Source organism: Acomys minous, assembly GCF_964271855.1.
Source record: "Acomys minous genome assembly, chromosome: 1".
NCBI classification, from domain to species: Eukaryota; Metazoa; Chordata; class Mammalia; order Rodentia; family Muridae; genus Acomys; species Acomys minous.
Genome location: NC_140483.1, coordinates 176784816 through 176797113, shown reverse-complemented (window position 1 = coordinate 176797113; position 12298 = coordinate 176784816). Strand labels below are relative to the sequence as shown.

General features: G+C 44.7%; 1 protein-coding gene across 3 annotated transcripts in view; it reads left to right on the top strand.

The window, feature by feature from the left end:
* The window catches only part of SLC24A2 (solute carrier family 24 member 2), a 231753-nt gene that overhangs the window by 166367 nt on the left and 53088 nt on the right, over nucleotides 1-12298 (top strand). For 2 of the 3 annotated variants that reach the window (XM_084794700.1, XM_084794701.1), the window contains exon 5: nucleotides 8397-8447. The exons of the other annotated variant lie outside the window; for it this stretch is intronic. In XM_084794700.1, the coding sequence (XP_084650826.1) occupies nucleotides 8397-8447 (51 nt within the window). The remainder of the gene's footprint in view (nucleotides 1-8396; nucleotides 8448-12298) is intronic. 3 annotated transcript variants of the gene reach the window in all.

The window sequence follows — 12298 nt, the reverse complement described above, 5'->3', positions numbered from 1 at the left end:
ATATTCTCAGCGAGGAGCTCAGCTTCCCAGCCCTCCTCACAGGCCCCTAGGAATTGTTAAGGCTACATTTTAGAATTGTGTCATTAGAAGATCCAAGTAAGTCATTAAAGCCAGTAAATACCTGTCATCCTCAGCACCATTCATGAGATGGTTATGATTACTCCTGTTTACAGAACAATAGAAACCGAGTTTGAAGGAGATCAATTAGCCCTAGACATGCACGCACACACACCACACATACTCATGCGCACGCACACACACACAACACACATACTCTCTCTCTCTCTCTCTCTCTCTCTCTCTCTCTCTCTCTCTCTCTCTCTCGCACACACACACCCCACACATACTCGCGCGCGCGCACACACACACAACACACATACTCGCATGCACGCACACACACACACCACACACATACTCACACACACTCACACACATGCACACACATTCACCTAACTGCCAGGAAGAGCGGCCCCTGTTGTACAGGACTGCAAAGCTGTACACAAAACTCTCCTACTATATTATCACCTGTTTTTCACCTTGACTTTGGGAAAAAGGGACAAACCACACTCTAAGATGTGAAACCATCTGAAGATCTGTTGAGGCTTGAAATAGCACTGTTAAAAGGATGCTCGTAAGAGATGGGTATCTTTCTAATCATGCTGTGTTAGGCTGGATCTTGTCTTAGGATGTTTATTGTTTTGGTTTGTTTGTTTTCTGAGGGGAAAAAATATCCTTCCCAGTAAAAGGTTTATTCTACTCTGCCCTTTCTCCCTCCTAATCCATCTCAAAAAGAAAGCGGAACCACACTTCCAGGGCCTGGTTTTCTTGCCTGATCATTCAGAGCATGTAAAATATGGTGAAATCTGGTCTGAGACAGCCCCTCACAGGACAGAGCTCAGCAAGCACTGTGACATTGCTAAGCAACACCACAGAGAAGCCGGCTGCAAATTAGGGGACAAATTTATAAGAAGCCGGAGTGTCTGGGGACTTGCATAGATGTTTTATTATGAGCCATCTGGATGATCTACAGTAATGACCACACATTATTGTTCACTGTTCAAGGCTGATAATTCCCACATAATTATGTTGGCACCTCCCCCTGTGATCCTAACCCAGCTTTCAAAGTCTTCCACTGTGCTTTGCCTAGTCCAGGTATTACTCTGAAAAATAACAGAGGGCAGTTAGACCTAATGAGCTATTTCTGTTCCTCCAAAATGAAATTTAAAACACAGTAAAAAAAAAAAAAGTCACTTTCTGTTTTCCACTTGCACAGTGGTGGAACCAACTGCTCGGGGATGTCCATAGTAGGTGGGACTGGTCACAGGTTTCCCAGTGTGGGCTCCACTACAGTTCCCAGAGGAAACCATCATAAAAGTCAGTCCTGCTGAAGAAAAGTGTCTGGCAAACATCCCTCCCAGGTCCAGCCGCCCGACTGGACTACGCAATCTGATTTTAAGCAAGAGTTAGAAAACTGATGAGCCAAATATAACTCAGACCCTTTTTAAATTTAGAATTTGTTAACATCACTTGAAAAAATCAAGAGATTTCGAATAGAAATCCAGGTGTGCAGGTTCCACTCATAAGAAAAAAATATGTGAATACTTCATTCACAGTATCATTTACATATGTACATACACCAGGAAGCAGATGAGTGAGGCGACAAAAACTGCTGGTGATAACAAACCATTGGATTGGATTGCAGAGAGTTGAGACAGGAGAGTAAGAATTTCATGAAAGGGCTGGATTCTGGGGGCATGAAAATCGGTGGTGACTCACTAAGAGCTCAAAGGTGAGGGTGAGGGTGTGTGTGTGTGTGTGTGTGTCCAGTTTATGCATCCTACTCTAAACTACTTGAAACTTGAAATTATGGGAGAGAACCACTCCCATAATTCTTTTTACAGTGGTGTGGACCCCTTCCAGAAAAATATGTTCTCATTCTTCTGAACTCATCTTGAAAGGCCCCAGCTCCCACTGAAGTAGAAATTAAGTTACAATTCGTGATTCAGGAGGGCCCATTCAAACCAAATTCGGCTCTTTAGTTTTATTTGCCAAGTTCTCTCCTTGCTTTGAAAAACCTAAGTGAGAAGTTTTAAGCTCACAGAACAAAAAGAAGCACCTTTCAGCATAGGGTTAGGAGATTTGGGTGAGGAAAGAACTCCATCTCTGCTAACACCTCATGTAAGGCGCATGTGTGCCACATGTTGAGTTCAGCTGCCCCCGCCCCGCCCCCAGGCACCTGTGTACCGTGTAAGTGTTGCAGGGCCGATAGAGAACATCATCTCGAATGTCAGTCTCCCACAGAAGGCCGCGGGGAGCTTCTGTGATGAGTCAGGAGTTTGAAAGTGTTGAGAGCTTCTGAATTTGAAGGTTAAAATGTTCCTTCCCATCTCACATGAGTAGGAAGTGGGATGCGTGGTTGTTTCCTCGTTTAACCTCCATCTCTTAAATGGTTTGAGTTTTGTTTTGTTTTTCTCTAATTAAAAAAAAATTTTTTTTCACTTCTGTTGCCCAGGAACATTTGATACAAAAGAATAATGGCCAGAGAAAACCTTTTAAGAAAGCCGTCAATTTTAGTAGTTTATACAAATTGGTTTTTGAGGGAAAATTCAACCAAAAAAAAAAAGCTGCATTAGAAAGCATATTTCAGCCAAGAACTTACGTTTAGTATGAAGAAATGTTTCAAATAAGGAGACATTAAAAAAAGATAGTAGTAATCAATTTATTCCAAACATCCCACAAAACAGTCATGAGATCTCATGACGAGTGCGCGTGCTGGGTAGGATAGGAAATTACAGATCATCAGCCTTCATCCTGTCATGTAGAAACATTCTCACTGGATGTTGGATGCATGCCCCTAATCTCAGCATTTGGGTGGGTAGACGCTGGAAAGGTCCAGGCTGAGCTCAGCTACGTAGTAGTATGTTTGAGACCAGCTTGGGTAGCAGGAGTCACACTGTCTTTAAAACACAAAGTAACAAATAAATAAAATCTTCAATGCAAACATTTACTCCATGGTTAAAGGAAGTTCTCAGATTTCTAGAATAGACAAAAATACTGTCATTCTGAGGCTAAATTAACACGCTGCAGACATGTTTCTGGAAGTTTCTCAAGACTTCCTTTATTTACCAGGTTCTGTATATAGGGGAAGAAATATTGGTAATTTGTTTGTACTCAAGAGTTGCTACCCATGGAGCCTTTGGATGGGACTTCACTACTTTGCACTAAGCCAAATTCCATAGATTGTTAATAGACCTTCAGCAGACACTGGAAGAAGAGCAATTGCTAAAGGTGCTTATAACTCAGCCGTCCAAAGTGCTTTACAGACCAGTTCATCTGATCCTATGAAAACCCTCCTGACAAGTAATCGCCTCTCCCTGTGCCCCCACCTCAGATAACAGAGTCACAGGGGAGGGGAACCCAGCCCATAACTAGTACAGCCTGTCTTTAAACTGTCCAGTGTCACTCGGAAGGCCTCTTACTCTCTATAGCAGTGTAGTAATAGCCACAGTCGAAAACCTCGGGTTTTACCAAGTCCAAAAGGCTCAACACACCACAGCATCCTGAATGTCACTGTCTCTGGGGAGCTGTGCATTTGAATATTTTTATCTAGTAAATGTGAGGAGAGATGAACATGTGGTGTGAGGATGTGGGTTTTCTGTTTTAGACAGACTTAAAGGGAGATAGAGTCTTTGCTCCCAACATAGGACAAGTTAGCCAGAAACCAGCTCCCTGGCAAATACTCAAAGGGGAAATGTCTGGGCTCCTATGTGCACGTGACAGTCGCTGCAGAAGGACCCATGTCACGTCCTCTCCCTCCTTTTGGTCTGTGCTGTGCTTTCCTTAAATCTGAGAGCAGGTATGCAAGGATTAATGAAGAGATGTTTTGATTTGGGGTTTTGTTTTTTTGTTTGTTTGTTTTTGTTTGGTTGGTTTTGGGTTTTTTAGTTTTTCGAGACAGGGTCTCTCTGTGTAGCCTTGGCTGTCCTGGACTCACTTTGTAGACCAGGCTGGCCTCAAACTCACAAAGATCCGCCTTCCTCTGCCTCCCAAGTGCTGGGATTAAAAGCATGCACCACCATGCCCGGCTGATGAATATTGGCCCCAGCATGATGAATATCCTTTGCTATTGAGTGACAAATCTCTATTTAAGACTTCTTGGTCAAATCGAATTTGGCTCACAAGCTTGGATAAGGTACCAAGTTGTCTCACTGCCCTGTTCCACATGCTAGGAGTCTCATCTTTGTGGTGCTTGCAATTATAACAGACCCACATATCTACCTTGTGTGGGTCATCCTGCGTGCCTTTCAGTGCCACTCTGTTTATAAGGTAGAGAAATCACCTTTACAGCTGAGGATGCCAGCATACAGAGAGAGGAAGCGCCTTGCTCAGAGTCACACGTCCCTTAAGCAGCAGATCTTGGGTCCAAAACTACACTTCCAACTTCAAATCCCGTTTTCTCCCACAGCCCTCCCATGCAAGCCAACACTCATGCACACATCTTGATAAGTGCTGGGCAGCTTTACCAAGAAACTGCAGTCAGGACTAAGAAAGCCTTGATTTTCAGATTGTTGTAAAAAGGTCAAACTCATACCCAGAAATGAAGCCAGATCTTTGAAAAGAATAAAGCACCAACCATTTTTTCCTGAGAGATGACACCTAAATAATAATAGATGTGTGTTTGCATTTATTTCTTCATGTCTATTTTTCACTCAAATCAAATCAACACACCGTAGTCCTTCTATTGACTTAATCTTGCATACACCCCAAATTTAAATCTTCAAACATAAAAAGTCCTTTTTCTGTTGCTCCTATCTCTGGGGTTTGCTGGGAGCTGTGGAATGAAGAATGCCAAAGGCCTTAAAAGTAAAGCTGAGGAAGGGAAAACTCTGTACCCATGTACATCTTGAAAACGGCCGAAGTCACAAGCCCCAAATGCTAACTCTTATTCACATACCTTTTTTTTAAAGACTGGATACAAAACCCCTACTCTGATTTTGTTCGGTGTGAAATATAGACAAGAACCCAGAGGCCAGACCCTTAGAGTCAGCTAGAGAGATTGCTGGCAAGCCTGGATCAAGGGAGTCAGAGGAACAATGGAGCGTTCAGTTCCTTGGATATATAGGAACTTGGACGCCTGAGTCCCCAGCTCTGCAGATGTCACAAAAGCCAGGACAGCCCCGTGTTGGGCAACATCAGTGGTCAGCCTTTAAGCTCATTGAAAGCATACATCAGTGAGTTTATATGGCACTGTGCTAGGAGGGATCCCTGATCAGATTTAGGCTCATGCCCTATGCAATCCAATGGGTTTGGGATACACACTCCATCCCTACACACACAAGGCCACGTGGTGTTCTTAGAGAAACCATTCAAAGAAGAGGCAGCAGGTGATTCCCAGCCTGGCGACACACCACTCTTCCAATCCCAGCTGCCTCTTGTTCAGTAGCTACAGTGAACACAGCTAGCTGGAACTAAGCAGGGACCTTCTAAGCTTTCCAAGCTCCTTCCCTCAAGAGACTCTCAGTTGCTTCCTCATCCACATAAGTTGAAGGTAGCAGGGTAGTAGCTATGCACACCTTTAATAGCAACACTCTGGAGACAAAGGCAAGCAGATCTGTGGGTTCAAGGCTAGCCTGGTCTACAGAGCAAGTTCCAGGACAGCCAGGGCTACATGGGGAACCTCATCTCAAAAAAACTAAAGTAAATAAATAAATAGATGATAGATAGACAGATAGATGGATGGGTGGGTGGGTGGGTGGGTGGGTGCATGGATGGATGGATGGACGGATGGAAAACACGTTGAAGGTGTCTTGAGAAGGTGCAATGGTTTGAGGGGTGGGTGGTTTGGAAGTCCAGTTCTTGCACAGGTAAGTCTTCATTATGCCTTCTTGGCCCTTACAGCCAGGTTAGGCCTGACCACAGGCCGTCGACACACGGTAGCTGAGGCCACTTTCCATGGGACATCCCTGGTCTATGTGAGGAGCTCTGGCACATGCCCACTGTGTTTGTCCCGCTTGCATGTTGTATTCCCTCGTCCTGCACCACCCAGGACCCCAGGATCAGGGAACTGGGTGGTGTGGCTCATGGAGATGTTGCCCTGCTTCCCTCGGGATGTGGCTGCAGAGTTCACCATCTCACCATCCTGTGGCTGCCAATGAAGACTGTTGTAGTCGGCTGATTCCGTCCTCCATCCTTTCCTGGAAACGTGGTCCCCTCTGCTTGAGTGGATACTGTTCCCTTCGGCTTACTCCTTCCTGCTGCTTGACTAGCCATGTAAACTATTGCTATGCAGCTTTTCACTGCCCTCATTCCCTGTTGTTTGCCTTATTTTTTTCCCATAAAGTGTGCCCTGTTCTTGTTCCTCTGTGCCATTCATCATTCAAAGAAGCAGCTCAGAGACAGCCTAGATATTGCCATGGTGCAAGGCTGTGTGAGGCTTGTTAATAAGTGAACAGCTCCTACTCTGCGTCAACATAAAGTGACAAATAATGCTATTGTATTTATTATCCATGGTTCCCCTAGAGATAAAGTTCAAAACAATATCATCTGCCACAAACAAATGTTTCACAGGCTGGGATCGATACATGAAAACAGGTGTGTGCGTACAGAAAGGGCTGCCTTCTGAAAAGATGGATCCACTGACACGCAGTGATGTGTCATCACTGTGCAGAACATGGTTGACAGCCAGCTTTGCAAACACAGGACCACCCACATCCTGTTTCCTGAGCAGATAATAGAGGATTCCAGCTGTTTATTTCTCTGCTTTACCAGGGAGAAGAAAGGGAAGCAAAAACAAAAAACAAAACAAAAACAACAACAACAACACGATCCGTTGGCTGATAGAATTTATCAGTTTACACACGCATGCCTATTACATGAAGCCACCATCAACATACAATTAATATTTATGATCTACTCTTCTGTAAATACACATGCATACACACTCACACCAACCGTTCTTAAAATAACAGAAAAAAATATTTTACTAAAAGCAATGCCCAGAAATCACACACACACACACACACACACACACACACACACACACACACACACCTCTCATTGAAGCACCTGCATCTTTTGTGATGACTCTAATGAAGGGTAGAATAGGTGAGATTCACGGGAACATAAAGATGGGGTGATTTTTCTCCCCAGAGGCCTAGTTTTACGCTGGTGTATTAGAATAGCTTTAGATGAAATTAGACACGTGGGAAGAGCTTATAGAGAAGGAAAGGTGCAAATGCCCAGTGCAAGGATGTTCGCCGTCTGCTGTAAGCAGGCTCCTGCATCTGTCTCACACAGGCTCGTCATTTACGAGTGGCTTCACACATGGGTTTTCAGCATCTGTCCAAGGCAACGGTGCATGGACACGTTCTGTGGAGTCACAAGAGTGTCTCTCGAGTCTTAATTAAGTTCCTGAAGTTTACTGGGAAAAAATGTTGTTATGACCAAGAAAAAAAGAACATTTTTAATCTGCTTACATCACTGCTCAAAATAATCTGGGATTTTGAAAAGAACAAAAAATACCTGAGTTTCTTTAGTTAAACTAAAATTAAAACAAAAAGAAGAAAGAAATACATTCCTACCTCCTCTCCCCTAACCCAGTTACCAACATCCCTGCCTCCCAGTGATCTCCAGTACAGATGGATCCCCCGGGCTCATCTACACTCAGAAGCCCGAAAACTGGTCCCCCTACCCCTGCCCTTTGCACCACAACAGGCCATGGCCTGGTCCTCAGGTTATGCTATTCTCTCACATGGCTCAGCCAGGTGGGCATCCCTGGGAAGATGCCTCACTGATGCTCCCAGTGCTCTGAGTGCCACTGGCAGCTTGCCCATCATTCTGCACACATAACACTCGGTGTTTCATCTATTATATGAGATCCTCAGTGACAAGAGAGTTAAAACTGGGCTGTCTGTATAGAGTCTGTCCAGATAGCCTCCCTATTCTCTAAGAGGTGTTGGGGGCTTGAAAAGCCATGTAGTTACTTTTGGGCTACCAGACATGGCAAGTGTCTGCAAGGTTCCCTGGGTATAAATGGTGTCTCTTGGGCAGTCCTTTCCTCCTGGAGTATCACCTCTATAAAAGCTGTGAGTTCAGGAAAGGCCTGGGCTGAAGCACCTTTGCCAAGTATTCTGTTTTGTTGAGTGTTAAACTATCATGTCCTAGTCTGTGCCACACGGCCCAGGCCACCCTCAGTTGAATAATATATTTTCAGCGCTTCTGAAAATGGGCCGTGAAGCCGTCTGCCACATGGCTCATGTTTGCACATCTCCGTATAGTGACGATTGCTGAATTTGACAGTATATCTCTGAATCTGATTAATTAAGAATGTGTAAAAACAAAAGTTCTTGCATTATAGCTCGTTCCTTATCTTTGTGTCTTTTACTGTGATGTTGTAGAGCTTGGATCATATGGAAAACTAAAATATTATGACACAATGACTGAAGAAGGTAAGAATGATTTCAGAATTGTGTTGGCCTTTCCTTTTCCTTCTTTCATTTATGGTGTCTGTTGCTTGCCCATTTTTTAACCTCTTTATTTTCTTCATTGCATGATCTCAGTAACATTATGTGGGTTTTGTTTTTTGTTGGTTTTTGTTGTTGTTGTTGTTGTTTGAGTTCTGCATTTCTGTCTAGTTTTTGCCATTGTGTTTAATTGGAATTAGAGACGTGCAATACCATGGGTAATTGTGTCATTCCATTCAAACAATGAAACCATTCCAGTTATATAACACACGCAGAGAAATGGTGTCAGCAGTCCAAGCACAAATCAACATCCATGTACTCACAGGAACAGACAAAAACATGGCTCCCCAGCACTCTTCTGAGATGCCCTGCATTTCAGAGGGGGACTAAGTTCTGATGGATTTGTTTGTGCAAAAGCAATGAAATACAGCAGTGTATACACCTTAAACCAGCCAGAAGCCCAGGTCTCAAGCAGAGGATGGTGGATGTGTGTCCTCAGGCCCTGCCATCCCTGCCAGCTCAAACAAGAACCTTAATCTGATAGGCCAGAGACACCACTCCAGCACCAGAGTTGTTTATATGAGGCTCCCACTCTATGAGGTCAGGTGAATCATTTGAACACTTTCCTAAGTCAGTATTTATGCTCAAATGCACTTACTAGTGAATCTCAGAGAAAGAATAACTTTGTCTTAGGCAGAGTCACTTTTCATAATTATTTAATTTTGAAACAGAATCGTACTTAGAATAGCATTTGAAATTTTTTGAATTCTTATAAAGGGAGTTATCTTCTCATCCTGGCTGATATTCCACACATATCTCCACATTTTGAGGAATATGTAATACTTGTTTTCAAAAAGGTCATTTGAAGTTTTTGCATGGCTCCTTCTCTGATACTAGCAAGCAAACAGAAGGTACTACAATGTCCTTCAACACAATAAATTCCCAAACGTGTTGCATATCTTGCATTCAGCTTCCAGTCTTTCTTAGCTGCCTCAGTTTGCTAAAGATCTCCTAGTTGCTTCGCATGCACAAAGTGGACCATCTGACAGTCCTTCATAAGCGGAAACCCTTCTCAGCCCCTCCCGGTTCCGGCTTCTGTACATGCCTGGGCCCTTTACCATTGCCGTCATGGGTTTCTGGTTAACCACTGCAGTGTGGTTAAGTCATCTGGCCACTAAGAAGATCTCAGGAAGAGTCCTGTCAACAGCCAGCGAAAAAAGCAGATCCTTGGTCAGTGAGAGGCTGCTTCTAAGGACAAGCGCCCTTCTATGAGGGGACAGAAAGAGCCCTCTCTACATTGAACAGCCTGGCCCAGCCTGGCGCCTGGCTCTGGGGAGAGGGTTTGTTAACTTCTACTGGCCTCTCACCAATGGCCACTATGTCCTTAACAACACCCTGCCTGTGGCCTGCCAGCCCCAACTCTCCCTTGTCTCTTTGTCACTTCTGTGTCCCTTTCTCTCTTTCTCTGTTTCTTTCTTTCTCTTTGTACAACCATCCGAGCGAATGCTGTTGTGCAGTCTCCTTTCCCTTTCCCTGCTGCCCCAGATAAGATCACATGGACATACAGTAGTGGCCCTTGCAGTCTGATGATATCACTTGCAAAGGATTGGGATTTGGAGGAAGAAAACACAAGCCCATCTGTTGTCTGGACCATCCTAATGGTCCTCAGGTTAGGAAGCTTGACTGCTTGTGTTTTGGTGGCCTCGTGGATCACCTTTAACATCTTTATCACTTTGACTTTCCCTCCCCTCTTGTGGTTCCCACCGTCTTATTCTTAGCTAAACATCTCTTCCCATTATGATAAGCAAATAATAACTCCGACAGTAGTCCGTGATACAGTGTCCTGTGGTGTTACTAGGTATATTTCAACATCCAGGAAAGAAGCACAAAGAGACTTTTGACTTAGACCTCTTTACCAGGTGACTCTTGGTCCTTGGCTGTGCATCATGCAGAGGCCTCGGGTATACAGCGTTCTCCAGGATTCTTTGATCAGAGAAATCTTTCTTACGTGGATCCTCTTGTGGGACCACGCTGGAAGTGTTACCTGAGGCCAACCCTTCATCTGGAGTGAAAACCTCTAAAAGAGACAAATCTTCCCAACGCCTAGCCGTCCCTTTGAGGTACCAGCATAAAGGATACTGTGGAACAGAGGTTCAACCCTCCCAGACCCCACTCTTTGTCAGGACAAGCTTAAACCTAATTCTTCGATTCTATCAAAGAGACCCAAAGTCGACCTGGATCCCTCAGACCTGACAATAGACATTCCCAGGAGGCTTGTCACATCTCGCTTTAAAATAAGAATCATAACTGTGATTTAAGAGCCTCCGTGCTGTACAATTTAAGGGAGTGTAATAAAGACGGAGATGTTTGGGGCAATAACTATGGGTTCACCACCTTTGGGAAATACTCCACTCTACTTAAGCACTTGTACAGTTTTAGCACTATGACTGGCAAGGCTTTATTATGTTGGCTCATGTGATGAGTCATTATAACTACTTACAGGATTCTCTGCTTGTGATGTAAGATAGCTACTTGCAGCAAATCCTTTTTGTCCTCCTTAATTGGATCAGATGGAAAGATGCATTACACGTGGCATCTCAGCTCCAGAGAAGAACGGAATAGGGACATTTGAACGCACAGAGCTGCCCCTGCACGGGATTTTTGAGAGCCTACTTGTGCTGCGCATCCCATTGGGTACTCTGAGGGAACAAGATGGAAGAGCAGGCAGCTTGGTCACGTAACACTCACAGCCAAGGGGGAGCAGTAACAGAGAATGACTGAGGCACCAGGAGCTCGGAGGACCTGTAGAAAAGATGTCTCCCAGTGGGGAAGGAGAGAGAGGACCTTTATGAAGAAGGTGGTCTTTGAGAACCTCAACAGGCTGGTAGATATGGGATAAACTGCAGGAAGGAAATTGATGAGACCAGCTGACAGGGCTGAAAGAAAGGTGAAAGGGGAGGCCACTCCAGCATTTGTGAGGTGCCTGGGTGCAAGCCTGTGGGTTTTGTAAACTTTGTATTATCTCCTGCGCACCATGATCACATGGGTAGGCTGTAAGGACAGTGGGGAGAAATGAAGTATTTTAGTACTTGAAGACACTGAGGAGCAAAGTGATTTATCTGGGAATGAGGAGACATTAAATGCAGATGTGGGCCCTGAACTCAGTACAACCTGCACCAAAGCCCTGCCTTCTGCAGGTGCCTCTGGGGAGCACTGCCATTCAAGTTTCCGTCTACCGCTGCCTTGGCTTCTTCATTGGTCTCTGTAACAAGGTGCCCCAACAGGTGCAACAGCTCAAGCCATCTGTTCATCAACATGAGGATAGACGAAGTGGTAGGGTAGGGTCGAGAGCTGTGGCTATCAAAGAACCTTCTTAAGAACTTCTGCCTAGTGGGACAAATGAGAGATGAAGGCCGTAAGACATTACAGGGCAGCGGGGGTCTGTCTCTCAGCCCTGGGAACCTATAGCAGGCAGAGTCCCAGAAGCTCCAGTCAAACACTGCCTCTGTAGTTACACTCCTGTTCCCATGAGTGTCTAACCAGTGTGTCCCCTTAACAATAATTCCATAGGAATTATTTTACAGACCTAAGAGGTTAGTGAACTTTGCTTCCCCCCCCCCACCGCCCCGCCCCAGGACTGTATTTGCTTTTAGAACAAGACATTTGTGGAAATTCAGCTGAATGCCCCTAGTTGTTGTGTTTTCCATGACCTCAGCTTCACTCGCACACAAAGGGGGCGGGGGGGGGGGGGGGGGCAAGGGAGTCACCACCTCCTTGTCTCCTCGGAAAATAGCACTGCATATTCATGGAAGAGTAACTTCAAATCTTTAAAGTGA